The following is a 24,643-nucleotide window of genomic DNA, read 5'->3' on the forward strand; positions in this document are numbered from 1 at the left end:
TTTACAACAAAATACCAAATACATAATTTTGCTATCAGTAAATTTATATGTAGGAATCCTGTGCTCATAACATCAAAATCTTAGAAGTGACTCAAAGGAACAATGAAAACACACTCACATTGTTTATGATATCAAGCTAATTTTTGTGTAATTTCAATAAACAATCAGTGCAATTTAACTCTTGGACCTGTCTCACTTGATGCATGCTGAAAAATGATTATTTGAAGTGCCAAGCAGGATGCTGAATTATTAAGGAGGACATATTCTGTTTCCAGTTTTTATTTTGTTGGAAGATAAGTTGATGTGTGTGAAGCCAAGAGGGGATCAGCTGTCTTTCAGTCATCTGTGCGTCTTCAAAGAAAAGTGAGTGAACGACACGAATGCAGTGCAGATGGATTCTCCATTGTGAAGGTTTCTTTCACCAGAGTTGGACAAGTTGCTTTAAATTATTACTACAATGTCTAGACGTAGTGAATTTACCAATTATGAAGCAAGTTACGAAAAAAAGGAGCAGTATCTTGGAGAGATGACTTGTGCAGTAATTGACTTTTTATTTAGAATGTGTTCTTAATGTGCAACACTTAATAGTGTGCGTGTTGATGTGTTGCTGTGATACATAAACTAAGCACAGTGTAGGCCTGTCTCATGGCTGATTCACTCAGTACGTTAGAAGGAAGTCAAATGTTGATGCAAACGTGTTATTTTGGCTGCAAATTCTCCCATGAGGGGGTTACAATTTTAGTAGCCATGCAGAACTTGGTATGACATCCGCTTCTTTAAAACATATTGGATGATAAACAACGATGAGAAGAAACAGTTTCAATTTTTTGCTGAGGGAAAAACATATGTATCCATGCACTAATGTTGGCAAACACTGTGATATGAATATGATTTGTGTGTGTGTGTGTGTGTGTGTGTGTGTGTGTGTGTGTGTGTGTGTGTGTGTGTGTGTGTGTGTGTGCGTGCGTGCGTGCGTGCGCGTGTGCATGTGTGTGTGTTTTAAGGGTTAACTGAGGTCACTGACTGATCAACTCATTGCATACGGACCACACAGACATCATAAGGTTATTTTTGAGCACTCATTTGACCCCTGACATTTGCCCCAGCCGGCATTAGCGCCTCACCTGATGACCATGTTGCAGTGGGCGCACATGGGCGTCCGGGTCCCGGCGGGGAAATGTTCCGCCATTTGTACGATGGTGTCCTCGTCCTTTGGATGCGGCTGAGGGGCAGGTCGGGCCGGGACGGGACCTCGCAGGACACCGGCGCTCCCGTTACCCTTCACACCAAAAGATGGAGTGATCAATCCAGACTGTGGGCCGTAACCTGCAGGTGGTGGGAGTCACATAACAGGATGTATGAGCTACAAAAGAAAGAGGAATTAAAAGAATTTACTCACGGGAAAGCAAATGGTTAGCATGCATGTGCCTGTCTGTGTTTTCGTCCAGAGTTTGGAAGCTATTTGACCTTGACCCTCTTCGGCTATAGACCCAGCAGGTGTCATTGTGGCACATGCAGCTGGCGGACTACTGTTGTCACAGCCATGAATTCACCACATCAATCTTCAGCGACACAACTGAATATTTCAACTTTCAACACATTCCTGGGGTGTATGTGCACACACACACACGTCCTAAACACACAGACCACCAACACATCCTCTCAGCTAGATCGCAGACACCTGGCCGGACGCTCAGCCAGACCTGTCTTTGATCTGCAGAAAACCAATGGAAATGTTTTTGTGTGCATGTTCAAGGCCAAGAAAATGGTCCATCTGTATTTGGGCTTTTCTTTGATTTCATGGCTACATTTTGACAGTAAATGCCTTGCTGCTGAACTTTGACTTCAACTCCACTTTGAGGGACAGAAGGCTTTGAATTCCAGGAACATAGTCACATTCAATAAAACAGTTTAGGACGCTATAAAATAGGTTATAAAGTGAACCATGGATGTTACAGGTAGGACAGCTGTGGGCAACATATGAGGGACGACCATTTCTCTGCCTATATTAAATCAATAAAATTATTTTGAATGATTCTTAATAGTCATCAATACTTCATCCTTTAATTTGAAACACAGGAAACTCAGCATTCAAATAAATGTAGCTTGGAGTGAGAAAAGGCATGTGTGGCATGAGTTCATAGTCAAACGTTCAGGATGAACATACAGTCATTTAAAGAAATACAAGCAGACAGGTACAATTCTAGTTTGTTGATTCACTGCATATTCTCAGGCTGAATGTTAAAGATAAGCTATTGAATGAATGTGAATTTTAGCGTTTTTAATTTTCTTGCTTTATAATGAGCATTAACAACAACCTAAATTAAACGCTCGGTTTCTTTAACTGCAGCTTAAGCCTCAAACTGGGTCAGTGATTCAATGCTGCTGGGCTGCCTTATCACCTGAGCCCTTCTGCAAGTGGCCACGTTCAGGAGGAAAACACATTTGTGTGAAAAGTGAACAGGTAGAAGGCAATTTGCAAAAAACATTTGCAATCTATTAACCATCTGTGTCTATGAAAACCTGAACAATGCCAAGGACAGACATTCATTGTCACAGCGGGAAGGCTGAGAATTAATGGTGTGTGGGTATTATACAGCAGCTCTGTGTCTGCGTTTAAAACTCCGTTCATAACTCCCGACAGGTTCCCTTCAATAAATATTATCTTTCACACAGAGCTGAACTGGTGCAAGTGTGACTGAGCGAGGCGCCACAGGCACAACTGGGCCTTCTCGCCGGCTTAATGGCCTTCCACCGAGGAAAAACAGGAGAGAAAGAAAAGAAAGTCCGCAATGACCTATTTCACAACATATGTCACGCTTCAACCATGGAAAATAAGCCGCTTTCCCCCTGCTAACTGGCTGTAACAACATTGAATCCTGCAGCCGTAAATCAGTTTAACACTATGCCAGGATCAAGAACCACAAAAAAAAAAATGTTGTGCAGGTAAAAATAGCTTTAGCCTATTCTATTTTGGAAATGGCATGAGGGAATGTAATAATCAATCAAAACAAATATTTAAAAAGAGTTTGTAGCTCAATTCCTATAAGACAGATTATTTTTAGAATTCCATGTGGCGAAGACTATGTTTTGTCTTTGCAGGCACACCTGTAACTTACACTGGGAAAACAACTGAAGCAACTTCAGTCTAATAATAATCCAAATGAAAATAAAGCGAGCGAAAATTCACCATAACTGTGTATCCACACAGAAACACTGTTAGCTTTGTCAACATACTTGAACACACTGGTTATAACTTTATCCCCTGCTAACTTGGAAGGATGTGCAAAATATGGAACATGCATACTGCAGTATTGTATTGTTAAAAACTAACAAGAAATGATTAACTGCAATTGAAAAAAAAAGAAGTAAAAACACTCTTCCTAACCACTTATTAGTCCCCTTGTGGTCGTATGATAAAGTTTTGATCAGTATGATCAGATTTGCACATGCCCAAGCACAACTGCTCGGTGAGATTTAGTAAGCCGGCTTCAGATGGGTTAAAGTGTCTTGTTGCGTTTACCATGAGCTGCAGCAGGCGCTTTGATCATAGTCTTGACAACGGCAGATGCGTGGCTGTTGACTTCAGGCTCTTCACTCTCCTCACTGTGCAGAGAGACGCAAGGGAAAAAAGTATTTGAATCACTTCGATCACTTTGTCCTGCTCAAATTATGTATTAGTTTCTTACAGAAATACCGTTGATAGTTCAATATACTTGAAGCCCAATGAAAGACCAAGAGGAAACACAGGAAAAATAAAAAAAGGTAAAGCAAATTGAACTTTCTATGGTTCCCATCAAAATACATTGGGACAGACTGCAGACCACCTACCTGCTGACAGAGCAGAGACAGCATGGTACCAACCAAAACACAGAATATGACTTCAACCAAAACACTACAGTGCTCAACTTTATGGTGTGCTTCCTCCATGTCCACGACAGAACAGGGTCCAGGCCACACGCTTGTTGATGGATAAGAGACAAGATGGTTGGCATAACACTAATAACACAGCACAGCCATCCAAAGCTGCTGCCAGATTAATAATTCAAATGATTCAGATCAGAGGAGCTGACTACAGTGGAGTGAAATAGTGTGGTGAAGTTAGGAGTCCATTCCAGATTGCCTGTAGACAGATGTCAGACTGGCAGCTTTAATGACTGAGGGTCAACAACGTTCCCACCACAGAGCGCAGAATCCAAACCAATTCATTTTACTCTGTTCCGAGAATGAACTGAACAGTTTTACAGGGAAAATTGGTTGTCTATGTCATTTACTTTAATACACAGCCTGAATACACAACATATGGGTTTTGGACGACACACTGAGGCCACAGACACACAAATGGGCCTCTGAGGCAACACTGGCAGCAGATCCTCGTGGACAACCGAGGAATGAATCCGATTTTCACAGCTGAGTCGTAGCATAAGTGATTTAACTGACTCTGCGGTAACATTTAGCCATGATCACATCAAATGATGCCAGAACACTAATTCAGATTACGAAAGGGAGAAAATGACTGCACGGTATCTGGGGGTTTTCTCAGCTTATTGCACAAAACAGAATCTGAACCAAATGAAAAAAACATGTTTTTTTTTTTTTTTTAAACTTTTAAATATTTGGTGACTCCTGCAAGGCACACAGTGACACATTTAGTCTGTGAAAAGATGAAAACACATGATATCAGTGAAAATGTTTTGAGTACTTGCCCAAGGTTTTCTCATAATAAATATTTTCTGAGGGCACAGTATTCCATCTGAAGGTCACGCTGTCTCTCAAGGGTCAAACTGCTTTCTTGTGAGGAAAACATGTCTCTGACCTGAGACTCCCTCACAACGCAAAATCCTCTCTTAGCTCAAAATGTCTTTCACGCACTGACCCTGTGAAACCAGGCCTATTTCTAACATTATGCGCCAAAAAGTTTATTTTTTTTGTATTGTCATAATCCACGGAGTCATGGATCTGCCCTGCGTTGTGGGACCTAAACGCTTATTTTGGCAAATAATGGCTGAGCTGCATTAAAATATAGATCTGAGAGAACATTAATGTCAGGGAGGTCTGAGAGATCATAAGATGTTTTTATACATATATTATTCATAACAAGCTGAAAAATCTGGGATTCCAAATCTTATTTCACATGACTTTTATTATCCGCACACACAAAGTTACAGGTAAATCGAATAGTTTTTGAGAAATAAATTATATTTATCTTAAATTTTCTGTAGTGAAATTTTGGGTTGAGTCTATTTTATATTCCTGCCTCCTGTCTCTCGTTCAGCCGTTGACTTAAAAGAGGGTAAAATATCAACTGCATGTGCCCCCAAGGTCTGAAACTCTCCACTGGCTGTTTAATAAAAGGTGTGAAATCAATCGCCTCTCAATCTCGCCTGTTTTTAAAGCGATACTTCAACATTTTGGCAAATTGGCCCATCTAGGGCAATTCGGTAGTCATTTAGAACAGCATACTTACTTTTTTTGTGAGGGCGAGCTGTTGTTTATTCAGCGGTGAGTCTGAGGAGAGCTTCACGGCGGACATAATGGAAGTGGACGGTACAGTAGCTTCCCTCGTCAAACTCATCAATCCAACACAATCCAACAACCCCAAAACACACTTTGGTGGACACGTTATAATCCCCACATTCACTACGCTGTGAAATATTAATGCAAAATTACGAGATTGAGCGTTTTTTTGCGAAGATTGCTAAGACGGAACTACTTACTAAACATGGCGTCTGGGCGTAGTGATCTCAAAAGAAAAAGTAGTTCCCAATATTTGCTTCAATGTCGTAATGCTACAATATTATTTGTTGGTGTTTCACAGCGTAGTGAATGTGCGGATTATAACGTGTCCACCAAAGTGTGTTTTGGGGTTGTTGGATTGTGTTGGATTGATGAGTTTGACGAGGGAAGCAACTGTACCGTCCACTTCCATTATGTCCGCCGTGAAGCTCTCCTCAGACGCACCGCTGAATAAACAACAGCTCGCCCTCACAAAAAAAGTAAGTATGCTGTTCTAAATGACTACCGAATTGCCCTAGATGGGCCAATTTGCCAAAATGTTGAAGTATCGCTTTAAGTATGCGCATGTTCGCGAGCGCCAGCTGAGTTGCTTGGGTGGGCCCATGATCTCTCCCCCCAGACATATTACAGCCATAATAACACATGATTGTAATCGATGCCAACACTTGGATCACTGCTGTCTGCCGTGTGTGCCGCGCTGTTAGGGGACTCGTGGGAGACAAGTGTTATGGCAACTGCAGTCATAGTTACGTTGATTTGTGTCTGTGTGTGTGTTTTGTGAGGGAGACGGAGAGTGACAGGAAAGAACAAAGGGAGAGATGGAGTCAGAGTAGTTTAGCTGGAGAGATGACAAGACTGAGAGACAGACAGATAGATAATGTTGATCCTGTGTGTGTGTGTGTGTGTGTTTCAGTGGCACACACTTCATTTGAACAGATGGGGCATCCATAACATTAAATGATCCCTGCAGAGCAGAGGCTCACTTGGCGTACCAAAAAGAAGTACTTCAGAAGTAATTGCTGCAGAGTGAATGAAGGAGCGCTCAACTGTGTGAGTGAGGAATATATGAGGTGTGGGATCTGTGAGCGGCAGGGTTTAAATTTACCTAAAGACATAGACAGCATTGACAGGGGAAGAGAAGAGCAGGCCACCCTCTTCCGTGGCTGACTGATGCCAAGACACTCTTTGGTGTGGGAGGAAAAACAATAAGAATAAGAAAAGAAGCTGCGAAGCCAACAAGCACAAACTGACTGAAATAACAAGTTACACCATGAAAAGAAAAAAGAAAAAGACAAGCTGTTACATTTACATGCAAATGCATATTTACTCAGTTGAATAGATAAGTGGTTCGTGAAGACTTTTGGTTTCAAATACATCCATCCATCATCCGCTTAATCCTTTGCAGGGTTACCGGGCACTGGAGCCAATCCCACTTTACTATGGGCGAGGGAGGGGTGACTACGGTCCAGCAAGCATCAAACACACTACCACACACTCGGACCTAAGGGAAATTATGGTCACCAGTTAACCTCTTCTGCATGCACTGTGGGAGGCAACTGAAGAACCCAGAGGAAATGTTCGGGCGCACAGGGAGACCATGCAAACTCCACACAGAAAGCCCCAGCTGGTATTTGAATCTGAACCTTCTCGCTACGAGGTGAGTGTGCTAACCACACACACACACACACACACACACACACGCACGGTCTTGTATTTCTATCCTTGTGGGGACCGTCCATTGACTCCCATTCATGTCTAGCCCCTAACCCTGACCCTTACCCTAACCCTAACCCACAACACAACAAAACCTAACCCTAAAGAAATGTTTTTGCACTTTTACTTTTTTCAGTAACAACAACATGGTCAAGAAAACACTGTTTCTCCTACTTAGGACCGGAAAAAGGTCCCCACAAGGCACGTCGTTCCACGTTTTGCTATCCTTGTGGGGACATTTGGCCCCGACAAGGATAGAAATACGAGAACACACACACACACACACACACACACACACACACACACACACACACACACACACACACACATAATCTCTTTGAATTCGTAAAACTTAATATCTTGGTTATTCAAGTAGTGAAAAACATAGTTTTTTATTTAGACATGCAAGAATTAGATATAGCATCTAGCGCCATTGTATGTTTTCTGTGATATGTGTGGTGTGAGATTATTTTGTTTATATATATTTTTGCAAGTTCCAAAAAAAAATGGACAAAGCCATCAGTTTACACACTGATAAACAATAGAGCCTGGAGCTCCAATGCAATGACAGAGATTGTGATAAATGTACCCTGTGGACTGTCCTGTTCACATTGATTCCAGCTAATCGGCCTAAACCTGGAACAGCCGTAATCGTAGCAGCCTCTAAAGGAAAGGGCCTGTCAGCCTGCACAGCATCTCTCTTCATTCTCGTTATCCGCTTATCATTTTGTATATCGTCCGTCTGCATGGAGGAGCGTCTTGCAAAAACAACTTGTATCTACATCAAACAGAGTAGTCCGATGCAGACAGTGGGATCGATCACCTAACTTTGCATTTTTGCTGTTATTTTTGATTTTTAGACATATTCATTTTGTATTCATCCAGCTTGTAATTAAGGATATTCATTATATTGAGGTGTATTTAGTGATATTTAAATTAGCTCATTAGATCAATTATCCTTGTGGCTGCAGAGTGATGAAGCGGTTTGCACCTTCACCACACAGCCAGAAGATCCTGATGCTCCAGACTAAGAAAACATGCATTTATCCTGGAACGACTTGTTACTTTTGAGGTACTTTGATCGCCCTAAAAATGGTGTGGATGTGAGTACTTGTGACTGTCTCTCTGAGTTTGCCCTGTGTGGGACAACGAATGATGATATATTGCTGCAATTAAGAGTGAGACTGGCTTCACAAGTCTTATCTGAAGACTGTTTATACAGCTCTGATTCCATAAAAAAAGGGAGTGAGGACCCTCGCTGTTGATTAACCAAGTATCTCTTTCAGTGGAAACAGGAATACCAGCATCAACTGATTTAGAAAAGTGGTCTGGAAGACAATCAGGGAGGAAAGGCCTTCTTCTCAATCATGCTATTAGGCTGTTCAACTCTGTGACATTAAAGATTACTTTGCCATCTATTCAAATTAACGTGACCAACGACCTAACAACATTCATTCACGTTAGCTATGATAATTGGCTAACAACAGGTGACAAAGAGCGCAGGAAATAAGATGCGCCCCAGTCCTTCATTTATTACAACCAATTACAGTGCGGCTCGTTAATATTCTCCACCAATCAGGCCAATTACACCTGAACCTGATTGGATTCTGTGAGACTGTAATTGGTTTTATGGAGGGCTCTGCTGTTTGTCTCTGACTCACAGTATAGCCCATTTCATGGCTGACCATCTGGGTTTAACACGTATGAACCTTTCAGGGCAAAGTAAAGGAAACTAAAAGATGCAACACAAAAAAACAATAAATTCTGCATTGTAATATTTTTGTGCGTTACTCACTCTTGTTTTGTTGTTTTCTAAAACTTACTGTAGTGTAACCTTGAACGCTACACATATTTAAAGTATTACCACTATCAACTTTCATCTGCATGCTGTCTTTTCCAAACTCTATAATGTAGCTGATAACGATGCTTTTTTTTTTTTTTTTTTTTGCTGGAACGATGCAATAACAAAGAAAAATAGTCTATTTAAGTCTTGACAAGGTGACAAATGTAAAGTAACCCCTTGTGCACTGCAGCTCCATCAAGAACTTCCATTATGCATCTCATAAATGTGTTAGTTTCGCTTGAACGTTGAACGAATGGTCTATTAACATAGCTGACTGCTGTCCAGCAGCTCTCTCCACCACACAACAGATGGTCTATAATTTAGCGCTGCGGTATTCTTTGGATTCTATTCAGTCTTCGCACACTATACCATCCAGGCACGTCCATTCACACATGTCAGGCAGTGACAAAGATATCCATCCATGCTGACACCTACTCACTCTCCACCCCCCACCCCCCCTCACCCACACACACACGCTTGTCATACTTCTTGGTTTTTGACTGTGCGCAGTTGTGTGGACTAACCAATGCCTGATCTCTGTGAGATGCTGCCAAGTTGTTTCACAGTGACCACAGAATGTCATAGCTGGCATAAACTGTCGCCACACAGACATATGGAGCCTGTCTTTTTGGGGCTGGCATGGGTGGAATAAACATGGCTTTTTCACTGGCATGTTTAATGGACCTTGTTGATAATGTGAATTAAAACGAGTACATTTCTAAATATTTTTTACTTGATATTCCAGTGAAATGGCCATATTGTTAGGGATTGGATGAGTGCTGGTGCAGCAGCCATGACTCAAGTTGTGATTGGTTGTGCGACCCAGTAACTCTCCTCTTGTTCCAGATGTTTGTCTGACTCTGGCCTCACGTGTCCCTCTGTGCTCCATCACCCTTGATTGTGTCAGATAACTCCGCACTTCCCATCCATCGTCTGTACTACTTTATCCGTAGGGTCACACAGGGCGCTTCGGCCAATCCAAGAAACACAATGGACCGAGGCAGGCCACACCCTGGGAAGGTCATCAATTCACCACAATCTGAACACAGAAAGGCTGAAAAATACACTCACATTCACACCTATGGGTAATTTTAGGGTCACCAATTGACCTCAAATCTGTGTTTTTGGACTATGTGAGGAATCAGTGTGCGTCCCGGCCATTACCTTGTGCTGATAGCGTTCTTGCCAAAGTATAGTTTGTCTCAGTGTTTGCTTTGCCAATTCCCATACCCATACCTCTGTTTGAAAGACTATCTGTGTACCTGATTGTGATTAAACTGCTAAAACCTTATTCGACTGAGTCGTGCATGTGGGCCACCCACTTTCTTAATATATTACTTATATCAATATGTTTTTAAAAAATACTTCAACTTATTTTGGTACAGAAGCAATATGCTGAGTCATTTTCTTGTTAGACTGTTAGCTGTGCAAGTTATTGGGAAACTGCATGCATGACTCAAGATGAAACAAGCTTTAACTGTGAAGATTATAGTTCATTATTAGCAAAGACAATCATACATTACATTATGAGGAGCAGACCTGGACAAATATATATTGAAATGGTTTTACATTTCTTCTAAAAAAGTTTTTAAATGACTGTTTTCCAAAGTTTTTTGTCTAAAATTAAGTCAAATTTGTATTAAAGCCACTCTTACCAGAGAGGTAACAGAAAGTTTTGTCGAGATCTGCTCTGTGTACCTTTTGCTCTTTGGCAGGTGCAGCTCACTGACACTACGCTGCTTCTTCTTCTTCTTCTTCTTCAAGCGTTGCAAAGACGTTTGAGTGACAGGAGAGATGAGTAGGGCATCTAGCAAGGACTGAGAGGCAGACTTTTCCAGACTGCTTTGATACCTCGCTCTGATCAGGTCAGGAAGAAAAGGCAGAAAATGAAGAGGAGATCATCTCCTAAAGGGCTCGAGATCAAAGCTTTCTTTTGAGGTTAATGTTATCAATTTTCACCCCCTCATGTAGCTCGGCTCACGAAAAACTGAGGCAATCTTACAACTTGACAAGTTTCAACCCACACAAGCACATTTACAGACACACACAGAGGAATAAAAATCTTACGGATCGTGATCTGAGATGTATTTTCAATTCTGTGATTTTGCCATGACTCAGACTCATTTCTGTGACCAAGTTGTCTTTATGCACAATATTTATTATGTGTTTCAGGCTTTTCAGAAATTCTGAGGCACTTGAATGTGATTTTATATGATTATCTGGCTTCATTTACCTTGTTGGTACTGGACTGTAGCACACAGTGTGAGTGTGTTGTGCAGGGTGCCTGGGGGCATAAGGAGGGAGGGGAGCGGAGCAGGGGGCTGCTCTGGGAAGGAAGTCTAGAGGATTTGAGAGGAGCTCCCTTCTGTTTACAAAAACACACACAGTATGTTCCCCATATACAGTTGAGTCGTACGCAGAACACAAATGGAGAACCATGCTAGATAACAATAAACATAAGCCACTTAAAATGAGCCAGTGTTGTTACATCAAGAGTCAATGGAGTTAACGTTTATATTATTTTCAAATAACTCATTAGTTGAGTAAAAATCAATGTATCGCTGTACCTGAAAGGTTTGGTAGTGAGAGCTTGATGCTGTAATGATATATGTGATGGACGAGTGTCAACCTGGACGAAGGAACTGGGAGGACAAGTGGGAAAGAAAATGCAAAGAAAAGAAACTTGCAGCAAATGAAAAGTTTACTTCACATAAATAAATAGAGTAATGTTTTTGCAGCACCTGTGTTGCGATGAAACATCAAGATGATTTTGATGAGTCTTTGAACACTCTCTAGCATTGTTGTTTAATGCATTAAAGCAACCATCAGATCCAGTCAGTCGCTTCACGGACTCAGTATTGTCTGAGTTAGTGCTCCCCTCTAGTGGTGATAAGGGAGAACTGCTAGTCCAGAGGGTAAGGGAGTGGGAAATAATAGGTTAAATGACAGTAAACATTACAGACTACTGTCTGTTTAAAACTTGCAATGATCTTAAAAAGAAATTATGAAAAGCTCTACCTGTTATCACCTGACAAGCTAACTCCTGCTGTTCGAACAGGTAAAATGCAACAAACAGATGAAGAAGATGCCGGACCCTGGGTCTCAACTGGAGTTGAACCAATAAAAGGTGAAACCAGTGTGTCAGGAATGTTATCCAGCTTTTCAGCATCTGAAATGTTATACGGGTGGCTGTGAGATAATGGATCTTGGTTCGGGGTTGAGCCACTGTATATTAAAGGTACAAGCATTGGTGCTAACGGATAGGTCATGCTAGATGTTGGATGTATCTGAGGAAACATGTCAATAGAGTTTGAGAATGATATTGGGATGGCAACTAGCTGGAGCTGTGTTGTAGATGATGAATTGTTGTCTTGATTTGGAGCATCGGGACCGCAGGCATGGTCGTGGTTTTGGACTGTTGCATTCCTCTCGGGCCTGAGCGGACGGAGTGGCCTCGGCTGGTCGATGTGAACAGATGCATTTGCATCATTCAGGCCTCCACATGTTGTTATTGAAACACCTGCGTGGTCAGAACATTGGTGTTCTGGAGATCTGTCACTAGCAGATGACAGACAGCATAGAACATTGTTATTTATTTCACTGAGTACAGTTTTTAGTATCTTCTCACAAATACAGACTGAAGTTGGGATGTGATTAGGTGGAGTCTAATAAATTGTGATTGAGATTCATGCCACAGCGGTGTTTTAGGTTTAAAGGTGATTCATTCCTCAGAACTCAAACCCCAAAAATTATTTAGATTTGAGCTAATTTTCACACAACAAATAAATCTCGGTTAGCTGTGTGGACACATAAAAAGCTTCCATGTGATTTTTCTTGAGTTTGCTTCAGATGGTGTCAGGGGTGGATTTAAAGTGAGGGACTGCGCCAACAGATCTGGGGTTAATTTGTACCTGAACGCCGCATCATTTGTTTCACAGTCTGTGCGACTTCTAGAAGTGTAAAGAGACAAATATAGAAGGAGAAAAAGAAAAGGACACCAGAAACAAAAGAGAAAGGGAAACAAGGAAGAAACTTAATTTATTAGCTGCAATATAGATTTTTATAGATTCAAACTTAAAACACAGGAAAGAACATTTTAGCTGCTAGAGTGAAGATATTTTCAAAATGTGAGATATAATCTACAGAGAAGAAACTGCAATCAAGAATTCTACAGTAAGTTCAGGCAAAGGAAGCGTATTTTACATTTCAAGGGCCTCACAGTAGCATTTGTACAATCTGCTCATCGTCAGTCCTGAATAGCCTGCTTCTTACTTGCATATCCCTTGTAGCGCACAAAGAGCTCCGTCCAGACTTCATTGCTTCATCCAAACAACGTGACTAAAAGTATAACGGCTATCGTATTCTGTACAAACATGCGTGACAACTTCCAGTTCTTCAGATGATATCAAGATACTGTGCTACAACATTTTTCATTGGCAAATAAATAGAGGAGATGTAAACGAGCCATGAACACTTCCTTAAAAGTGTCTTCCACCGCATACGATAACACAACCGTCTGTGTGACATAGAAGTACATAAATAATGCACTGGGTACACACCATGCAAACTCTGACCAGGACAGCTACTCTCAGTGACCTCAGTAATCTACAGGAAAAACTACATACAGTACAATGCTTTCCTATATGTGAATAAATGACTTAATCTCAACACAATCTGGTGTTTTTGCTTCCAGCAGTGTTGTACACCATTTGTTGATGTGTTTCTTGCTGAATGTTATCAGAGTTCCAGAAAATGAGCAACAGTTTGTGTATTTATATTCCGTTTCTCGAAACAACTATTAAAAACATGCTGAATTTCTATTCACAGCAAGCTTTGATTTTATTGTTACTGTAGAAACAAAGCCAACGTACCGTCACTTCTGCTGCTAACACTGATCAACACTCTAAACATATGAAAGCCGCGTTTGCACTATAGTTGCAAGAGTGCACTGAAATGAATATTTCATGATAACTTCTTTTTAGTTTGTTCAAATTTTTAATTCTCTGAACCCTCCATCGCACATCAGAGTTAGATCCTAAGTCTTTTTTGTTTGTTTCTGCTGATTGACTTTAATTCTGTTGTGGTAATTAATATGAAGAGAGACAAAGTGTTTCCTATTAAACCACTGACATAGCTCAAAGTGTGCAGAGAGAAACAACAGTTCATCTCAGATTTGTTTGAATTGGGAGGAAAGTGGACACACACTGTGATCACTTATCATTCAGGCATCAATGCATTTGACAGATTGAACTCTGATGACCTGTCAAAGCGCGTGCGCACACACACACACACACACACACACACACACACACACGCAATAGCATACTACATGTGAGCACTTTTTCCAAAATCCTTTCTCTTACTTACTTTAATCCCATCAAAACAGGTTTTCACCTCTTTAACAGTCCTATTCAAAAACAGCCTAAACTTTAGCAAGTGCATACACGCACACATGCACACATTAACACACATACACACAGACAGACACACACACAGTGAGTCTACTGGACATTGAGGGTTCGAGCAGACACTCCATGGTGCCAGTCTCTTAGCTCGGTGTACTTGGGACCAATCACTGTTCGAGTGGGAGGCTTGTTCACTCTGCCATCCGGCAAAAAATAAAAGAGCAAAAGAAGAAAGACAGCAAAAGAGATATAAAAGAGTGGTTTAGTAAAATATTCAGCTTGCAATCTACTGTGAGATGCAATAATATCTAGCAGTAAAAATGTTTGAAAAGATTGCCACAAAAATATTGATGAAATATTCAAATGCATGGGGTATATGAAGTATTTTCCATTCCCATAAGAATGGAAAATAAAATGAATACAGACTCAAACAAAACTGAACTTGCTCAATCAAAAGACTGCATTAGATCCACAATCAAACAATGAGTCAGTGCTGACTTTAAAATTCAAGCAACGCACCAAGACGCACATTCAGGAAGAAAGTCTGGATGTTCACATGCACGGTCACGGACACACAGTGACCTCATGTATCACCACAAACCACCCAAATCAACAGCCACCCAGATGAATCATTACACACCGGAGTCAGGCTGCTGGCACGACTGTCAGTCACAGCATGACAACGGGTTTCACAACATGCAGCACGACCGGATCGAAAGCCAAACCGGCTCAACACTCAGAAAAAAACCTGACTTTAAAACCCATTTTCACTAAGCTCAGAGAAAACTTGAAAAATTAATTACTAAGTTTTTGCAAGTTGGGGAATGATGTAGTGTGGAGTACGCAGAAGTCTGGCTTTTAACTTAATGGATCAAACCTGATCCGTCCTCTGCTGTCTAGACAGGAAGCATCGAATTGTGCCACAAATATAAAGAGTGAGATTTTCAGTTTCCTCCATAAATCTTGTGTTAATGTTAGAGACATCCAACGCACGATAAGCAGTAAGAAGCACTTTGTTATTGCCATGTACTTACTTTGTCTTCTTGGCTGCATCAGTGTCCTCTTTTTGAGCTGCAAAATAAACAGATTTAAGAGTTAAGGATTGCACTCAGTGTTGTGGCAGGTGTATTTTATTTCAGTCAGGAACTCACCGTTCTCTGTGCCAGTGATCTGAGCCAGAATCCTGAAGGATCTGGACTGGGTGGTCCCGGTGCGGGGGCGCCAGTCCTCCGTGTCTTCCATGATGCGCTTTCTGCTGGCATCAGCGTGAGTGGGAACGTGATAAAAATGAATGTCTGTATCCACAATGTGCTTCCTTGGAACTCTGAGGGAAAGATGGGGAAGACAAGCAAGCAAACTTTAAATATGTGCCGACACAGACACATACATATGAATACAAAGATTTATCTCTGTCCATCAGAATGAGCATCAAGGCGAAAAGCAAGTTCATTGTCTATTTTTAGGAGCTAGTGGCATTTAACACCGTTTAGAGATGAAGGAGTTAGATGTTTCAAGGCTACTTCTCATGATAATGCAACACACTGTGAAAACCACCACTTGCTATTTGTACTTATTAGATAGTGATTCATGGGAAAAAAAAAAACACATCACACTTGGTTAAATGGACTTGGCGGGGGCATCTAAACCCATCGGATACCTTGGTGGCTGAGGTTTTCTTGACAATCAATGACAGAAACAAACAGGACAGAAGAAAACATCACTATAGGAAATGAAGACACGGGGCTGCAAACTGAATTTTTATGACAGCTGAAACAATGAAACAGTAAATTTGGGAAAACACTTACTTCAAAATACTTTGAGGTCCACTAAAGCACATTGAAAGAAAGAAAATGAAGAGAGGTAGAAATTTAAAACAATCCATTCACTTGAGAAGGATCAACTACAGTAAACCGCAGTAAGCAAATTAAATCACAAATACAAGACACGTATTAAAAAAAAAAAAAAACTGAATGCATGAAACCAGATCAAAAGAAATGCAATCTGAATAACTATACACCGCCAGGTGGCGCTATTGAGCCATATTTTAAAGGTAGTGTCCCGAATAGGTTCAACGATTTGAAAAGTTTTGACATCTTGATTTGTTTTGCCCAAAACACTGTGAAACTTTTCAAGTCCTTTCTTTTTCCTTCTTTTTTACAGAACAAGCTTATTTTGTTATTTAAATTAATTATAATTCAGTACTTGTAGTTTATTGCAATAACTTGTAAAATCTGCTTTAGTGACAGTACCAAGTTTGCAAATAATCTAAGGTGAATAAAGCTGATCTGTAAAATTCTCTCTCACCACACACACACACAAAGAGAGAGAGAGAGAGAGAGTGAGAGCGAGAGAGAGAGAGAGAGAGAGAGAGAGAGAGAGAGCTGTCAAATCACCTATAAATACACTCCCACTCACCTAGTGTACTGAATGAGCTGATTTATGAGAGTCTGTCAACACATTCTTGTTACAGAAACAGCTATGTGGGTGTGGCAGTGCTGACATCTCTATGTGAGCCTGGTCACACACTCACATTTACACTACAAGCATTTGTCAATACAGTCTGATGGGACTATGACTACGTTTACATGCAGCTAAAATTTGGGTTTTGTGCGTGGCCAAAAGGCGATCACTACTGACAAAAAAATCAATTAAATGACACCTTGACTCACCAAAGAAGATTTAAACACAAAATATTGAAAGCCTTATGTGAAGTGCAGGCTAAGTCAGTAAAAGCATGCACAATAAAAGTCAACATGCTTTAGACACTAACTTTGTGACTGGACGACCTGATTGAGTCTGCAAAGCAGAAAAAATAGGGATTGAGAGGAAGAGAGAGACACAGCATACTGACACACACCAAAGAATTCGTACAGTCAGAAAACACTGAAAGATATAATATAGAACCCCATCTGAAACAAACCACGCAGGAGCATGCAAACGAGCAAAGACACAATTAGAGAGACTCATGCTGTCCACTCAAACCAAAAAAAACTGCTGTAAAATAAAGAAAAAAAAATGCAAAGCTGAAAAGGAAATTCTCAGAACAGTTTTAGGGTGAAAGGACTGTCGACTAAATAAATACTAAAGAGACCTCAACTTCAGACTTTGCTAAAGTTGTTTATGTTGTTACTGAATATTGTATCTGATACTTAAGGAAGGCTGTGTACCCGAGTGAAGCACAGGCTAACTGTGTGTGCATGACTGCATGGTGTAAGATTATATCGTGCAGATCAGTGGTGTCTGCTGAGGTTCACAGAAAGAGAAACCGCTGAGCATTTTCAAAAAGTGCACAGCGACGGGGACAAAAGCGAAATAAAGAGAGAAATTATGGGTCAGGAGAGGATTCACTGTGCTTGCTTTCTTGAGTACGATAAAAGTGACGCAAGTTTCCTCGATTTTAAAGTAGTTTTTGAAAACAAAAAAAAGCCAAATGTCATAAAACGGTCTGATGGATGTGTGTTAGTCCGTCAAGAGACACGGTGTATGTGTAAATCTACGCGGATTCAAATCTGAAACCTTCAGTGACTGACTGAAGAGAGGAGAATGCCATAGAGCTCCAGTTACCATTGCAGACTATATATACACAGCTTAGTCATAACATCATAGCATAGTTATCGTCACGATGTCTCTCTGGAGGAGAGAGGGGGTCGAGACAGAGAAGGGGGGGGTTGGGGTCAGAGGACGACAAAGAAATGACCACACAGCTGAATGGTGACGGATGAAAGGGGGGGGGGGTTAATAATGAGTAGAGAAAGAAAAAGGAAAAATAAGTGAAAATATGACCATATTAAATACAGTCGTGGCGTTTGTCCAGGTTGAGGACCAAAGATGAAAAGTCAGTCTGTGGCAAACGCATGAGTCTTTCATTTTCTTTAAACGGAAAGAATGAAATTATTTCAGTCTCTACTCAAGTATTTTCTTTCTTTTTTTTTTTTTGCTTATTGTATTCTGACCTTTAATTTTACTGCATTTCTTCTGTAGCCCTAATAGAATAAATCTTTTTTTATTCTGTGAAGCATTTTGTGGCTTTTGAAAACTCTGACAACTAAAGATTATTGTAAAAATGATTGTTCCTTGCATTAAATACAGTGCACAATATTTTGATACAGAACACAGAGAGATTTTTTTTAAAATAATTAATCATAAAGTAAAATAAGTACATCGATATCCAAAAAGTAAAAACAAATCCTATCTGGAGCAGATAGGCCCCTCTTCAATAAATCTGGGACGTGCATCCTGCTGCAGAACTTCATCACTTTCAGGCTTCTATTTCAGATTTGTTCTTCAGGTTAATCCTTTAATGACAACTTCATAACAGGGAGTAGCAGAGGACGTTCCTTCTCCTGCACAATACTCCACAGATATCGTCTGAACTCCCAGATGTCTGAAAGCTACGATGTGGAAAGGAGAAGCCGCTCCTACACACGTCCAGTGGGCTGGAGATCTTAATGGGTTCCTCATATTTGGAAAAGACGAGACGCGGATATGTCTGAGCCACTAAATCTGATCAGACGGGCAACGGTTCAAAATGTGTCAACTACAGAAAAAAATTACATAATATGTTTTGTTTGAATGATAACTTAAAAAAAAGATTGTTGGAGGAAAAGCAAAACAAACAATATGACTGTGAGGTTATGTGTATAAAAAAAAGCCTTGGATGATATGTTTTCCAGCTGGTCTTCATCATAGCTGTGTGCTGATTTATTGAACATGCTGTATAGTTTTTTTTTTTTTTCTCATTCATTTTTCTGCTGGAAAAAAAATCAAAGAAAGTGTCAAAAATCAGACTAACACAAAAAGCAAAATATGGGACGATGTTGGCCGTTATTCTTCACACTTCTGCAAAAGTGATTCACAACTAAATTCTTCACCTAGTTGAACTATTGATAAGGCGGACTCTCCAGCTTCATCTAATAGTTTTTAATGCTAGCCAGTCGTGGCACACACTTTGAGGCTGTGTTAAGCCTGCTCAGTGGAGTCAGTGCAGTCCAGTTTATGCAGATGACAGAAACCAGACTACAAAATGTGGTGCAGGCTGAATTTTTCATTAATAGTTTTAATTTTCAGAGTTGGATATTTAGGGAGGTGAAAGGGCAAAGGGCCAGGAACTGACAGATTCATGAGACGGGTTAGCAGGCGCCCACTCACCCATTAAACTGCAGCGGCAGGGCTCCACCCTGACTCTCCAGCAGGCCCCGCCTCTGCCCCATGGCCACCTCACACGCATTCTCAGTGGAGTAGAGGTTGATGGGTGTGTTATACACCGATGGCTGGGGGGGGACCAGCACGGGGGGGGAGGAGGACGCAGAGGATGGGTAAGAGACGGGAGGTGAAGAGAGAGGGGGGAGTGGTGTGGGAGGAGACGGAGGGGAGCTGGAGTGGGAGGAGGCGGGCGTGAAGGCAGAGGATGGGGAGGGGATGAAAGTGGCGGGAGGGGACTGTGGAGAGCCGCCGCCGCCGCCGCCGCCGTAGCGTCTGGGGGCTTTGTTGTACGGGTCAGCGGAGTGGCTGGAGGGGTGAGGGTGGTGATGGGGGGGTGGAGGGGGGTGGGTGATGGCTACTGGCTTTACGATGTCAGATCTGTCCCCCTACCGGCACGAGAGCATGCGAGTACACGAAAACAAAACAACAAAAACAAATCATACCAAAGCACAAACGATACCGACGACTCCCAGGTTAAAATTTTCACGTTTCTCCAGTACAGATCATTCAAGTTACATCGAAGATTAAAATATTAAACATGTAATTGAGTTTTCTGGGAGACATCAGTATACTTGACAGTATTTCACAACAAAACATGAATGCAGCAAAAACAAATCAAGACAAATGTGTCATGCAACAAAACCAACACAGGGTGGCATTGCTTCAGAAGGGTTGAATCAACTATGAGAACAAGGCATCCCAGGTGCACTGGGTTTATAAAAAGGTCATGAGTGTAACTCCCAAAGGTAAGAGACTGAAAAACCTGTGCTCAAGTCCAGACACTGCAACAGTGTTTCAGTTGTGTTCAATTACAGTTTAAATGTTAAAAAATAATATTCAAGACAAGTACTGTATTTTTGTTCATTCTGAGAACAATAATTCAAATGACATTTTTCATATCTACAAACCAAATCACAGATGAAAACAGATAGACGTAATAAACAAATTTTGTCTGTTGAATATATTACTACAGAAATCAATAGGTTACTATTTTATTTCAATTTATTTGCATCTAAAGTGCCGTTTTCAAAGATTTTAAAGCAAAAATATAGCTATTTTTTTTTTACAGTATTCATGGTGTAATTTGCATTTAAGTTTCAGTAAAAGAACAAAATTATACAATAATTACAGTAATTCAGGTTTTTGTGATTCATTTCTTTCACACAAAGTGGGACTGACATGAAACATGCAATTTAAAAAATAGTATAATAAATTACATTATGTAAATATTCATGCTATTCTTGAAAAAAAACCCCAAATAAATACAAAATGCTGCTTAATCACAATAAGGTGAGCACATTGACATCAGCTGATGCTGTGATTGACTGAAGACTTCAGGATGATGGTGTTTTTATGAAAAGCCTTAGAAAAAGTATGAATCAGCAAAATATATTAAATCATTGTTTTTTTAAAGAATAATTAAAAATCATGACCATGATTTTCACAACTAGAAGTACGGATAAAGATGAAAATATGATATGATTGAGCCAGAACCAGAGGTTTCACCTTGCATGCCTTGCCTCAAATAAACACAACATTCACTGAACCGCTCTTCATACTTAATCGTGGATCATTTTACGGTACCTTTGGTGCCACGGGAGGTGGTTTGGGGACACTGGGAGCCCTGAAAAAAAAAGAAAAGGAAGGGAAAGAAAAAACAAAATCCATGAGTTCTGATAATGTGACTTTTCTCTCTTTTTATTTCAGCTTTTCTTCTGATAAATGGTGAAGTTATCCGACACCAAGCGGGTAAAACCCTAAAAAGTTCTTCCAAAGTGTTCGCTGATATTTACGGCGCTATTCAAACTGCTACAACCTGATTGTCACACTCGCAAGTCTCGCTGAGGTTTGGAGAAACTGTGGCTGCTGTGAAATACGACTGAACCTGAGCTCTCGGCGTGGAAACCAAGGTGGAGGTTATGACGAAATCCAAACCAGCCTCACTAGTGTCTGTGATGCCAGACAGAGAAAATGAAGTTGTTTTTGCTGAAAACTGTCGTCTGCAAGTATGTGTGCTTTGGGAAGTCTGCTATTTTTCTGTCTGTAAAAGCTTGAACCAATCCGATACTCTTGATGTTTGATATTGTTTATACTTCCTGGAAGCTCGATTTCTCCCAAAGGTCATGTGAGGAACATGGCTGGGACGCCCCGCACTCTTAAATCCACTCAGAAGGGCTGCTGGCTTCGCACGTTGGCCTCGTAATTTCAGTCAGATCATTTTCCATCTGTTGAATACAGGAGCGCACTGCATTCACAGAGGGAAAAAGGCTGTTGAGATAAGTTTTATAGGTTTTTTTTTTTTTTTTTTTTAATGAAATTTAAGTACTTTTTCCCCAAAAATTTAATTAGATGTCTCAAAATTCATCACTGGAGTGGAGTATCCCACAGTAGTAAATCTGTATTGGACTGATCTGTATTGCAACGTATATACAGGGACGTTCTCAAAAGTAAAATATTGGCTTATTGATTATTGCCATTCATCATGTCAGTGAAAGAGACCACTGAAAGGTATTTGTGGAATGAATAGAAGAACACTAACAGAAAAAAACATCTTTTAGGTTTTTTTCCCCAAAGAAATGTGTGAATATTACCTCTGATTGAACCTCTTTAAAACTAGATGAGGGGATCGTCCACATATTCAGAACAACAACAAAACACTAAAAAAAAATCCAGAGAAACCTGGATTTATTTACAACCAACAACAAACACACACGTCACAGCGATGCTCAGGGCCTCACATCCTGATTGAGCACAATAAAGGAAGAAATAAGTGAGGTAGCATTAAATAAAGGCTAAATCAACTGTGAAGTCACTGAAGACATGTAAATGTCAGCAGCCCTGCATTCCTTTCGGAGTAGCTCTTCCAGAAACTTCCACTGGGAGGTTCATGTCCTTCTCTTCGGTAAATTTGAAACGACACCCGCTATACTCCACAGACACGGATACTCACTTAACCTTTTCTCCCCGCCTCTTGTTCTCTACTTGTTTTGATGCGCTGACGTGAGCCCTCAGCATGAAATGAGACGGTACTAATTTAAACTTTGTTGCAAGAAGCGCTCTGTTAAAGTCCTATTCTGACACACCAGTTTGGCGCATTCAGCTGTAATTGATGCACTTCCCAAAGGCAGTCAGCACGAATAGTTTAAGAGCAATCATATAAAAAATAGTTGTTATCAATGAAATACATTTATTAATGTTTAGCTTTATTTTTCCAGGAAGTCAAATTGAAATAATGATCTTTTTTGCAATGGAAAGCCTTGCCAAACTCCTAAAATTACAACAGGACAGATAAACACAAAAGCAGAGTACTAATGGCAACCCTGAATTTATTACAAATATTTCTTACGAGTGGTTCCACAGCTTGGATGTTGAAAAATGGAAGACAAAAATAGTGCCGAACATGAACTTCAGGATTGACCAAATCTGTCCAACCTCTTGGAAATATGTAGCCGGTAGCTCAGAGTTTAAAAAGGTAACAAACTAAAATGTCATAAAATAACATAAGAATGATTTCAGAGTTTAGCTAATATTGCTTTGTAGACATAAATATAACAGTGCTGTAGTGTTTGTGTTGTCAGCATAGTGACCAAACCAGTAACAATGGTGCAGCAGGGACTTCACAAAAACTATTAAAAGTAAAGATAAATTCCGACTGGCTTGTTGGGTGGTTGCGGGACATGCGGGGGTGTCACTTCCACAAGACTATTTATGGAAATAAACATAAGATGAGATATAATTCCAAAATAAAAGCCAAAACTCTGTGATATCATCTTCTTGAAGCGTGTAAGAGTTGATCTGACTCTAAATGTAAGTGTGCATCGGGTCACGAAGGAGGTGCATGCATGTTGGTTTTCTCTGTTTTTATGTCATACACTTTAAAGATGCAGCCCTGAAAATGTGTTTTTCTTGGATAGACAGTAAACTGAGAAACTGCACAGAGGTTTGATATAACATAAATATTTTTCTACCAGTGAATCAGGCCAAACCACTTCAGCGGAGTGCCAGAATAATCAAAAAAACAACAACTTGGAAATGAGTATAGCAGGTCGGGGAGAAGGAAGATAAATGAGTCTGCGCTAAATATCCGTTAAAAGCTGAACTGACCCTCTGAGACTGTACTGCTAAAACAAAGTCTTATATCACACTCTCAGCATAATTATTTTAATGCAGTTTTAATATATCATTGTCAAAGGTTTAAAATAACCGATCTTGTTGCTAAAGACCATAATATCTATATGGCCTAAAAGGTTCAATTAGAAAGATTTAACTGCAAAAGATCTAACAAGTACAAGCCTTCATACTGTAATATAATGTCATGGATACAGAAGAAAAAACATATACATGAGAGTTTTCTAGTCACAAAACAGACGTTTGGTTTCTGCAAGTTCCTCTGGAAGACTTTTGATATTTAAACATATAATTGCTCACACAATACTGGGAGTGAAAGAAACAGGCTTTACTGGAGTAAGTGAGGGTATAGGGTTGCTGTGACTGGATATAGGTAAATAATACATGGACTGTGTTACATTGGTGTATATATGCTTAAAAAATGGGATTTCTATGTAAGCAAAAGTCTCTACCACCCATCAGCAACAGTAATTTATTTGTTATGGTTTATTTGTTAAGATAAAGTGAATAAATTCCACTTTGCAGGCAATCAGTTGAGAAAAGCACCATTGATGCAAACAGGAGTGTTTAAATTGAAGTTACTGCAGGCATCATTCTTCAGTTCTGGCTTTATTTTTTTCATGGAGTGATTGTATCGAGCACCACAAACACAACATGAGATGTGACACCATGTTGCTGGAGGAAGGTATTCAACATGTAAGAGTTCTACAGCAAATAACTCTGAATGTGGTTAAAAACCCTGAATGATTACCCACAAAGTCAAAGCTGAGGAAAACAAAAGAGGATTCTAAGATCTATGGAGTTGTACAATAGATTTCTTTGGAATGCAACTTTG

At 40.3% G+C, this 24,643-nt stretch overlaps 1 protein-coding gene across 3 annotated transcripts in view; it reads right to left on the reverse strand.

Annotated features, from left to right (window-relative positions):
- pdlim5a (PDZ and LIM domain 5a) overlaps nucleotides 1-24,643 on the reverse strand; it is a 61,075-nt gene that overhangs the window by 5,870 nt on the left and 30,562 nt on the right. Inside the window, exons 4-11 of one of the 3 annotated variants that reach the window (XM_030105369.1) lie at nucleotides 21,265-21,304; nucleotides 17,249-17,274; nucleotides 16,284-16,304; nucleotides 16,136-16,153; nucleotides 15,630-15,802; nucleotides 15,513-15,549; nucleotides 3,524-3,606; nucleotides 1,125-1,326 (exon numbers count right to left, since the gene is read on the reverse strand). In XM_030105369.1, the coding sequence (XP_029961229.1) occupies nucleotides 1,125-1,326; nucleotides 3,524-3,606; nucleotides 15,513-15,549; nucleotides 15,630-15,802; nucleotides 16,136-16,153; nucleotides 16,284-16,304; nucleotides 17,249-17,274; nucleotides 21,265-21,304 (600 nt within the window). Of the gene's footprint in view, nucleotides 1-1,124; nucleotides 1,327-3,523; nucleotides 3,607-15,512; nucleotides 15,550-15,629; nucleotides 15,803-16,135; nucleotides 16,154-16,283; nucleotides 16,305-17,248; nucleotides 17,275-19,626; nucleotides 20,067-21,264; nucleotides 21,305-24,643 lie in introns of all 3 variants that reach the window. The other 2 variants (XM_030105370.1, XM_030105368.1) reach the window with 2 other exon arrangements.

This window comes from Salarias fasciatus, chromosome 12 (genome assembly GCF_902148845.1).
Source record: "Salarias fasciatus chromosome 12, fSalaFa1.1, whole genome shotgun sequence".
Taxonomy (NCBI): Eukaryota; Metazoa; Chordata; class Actinopteri; order Blenniiformes; family Blenniidae; genus Salarias; species Salarias fasciatus.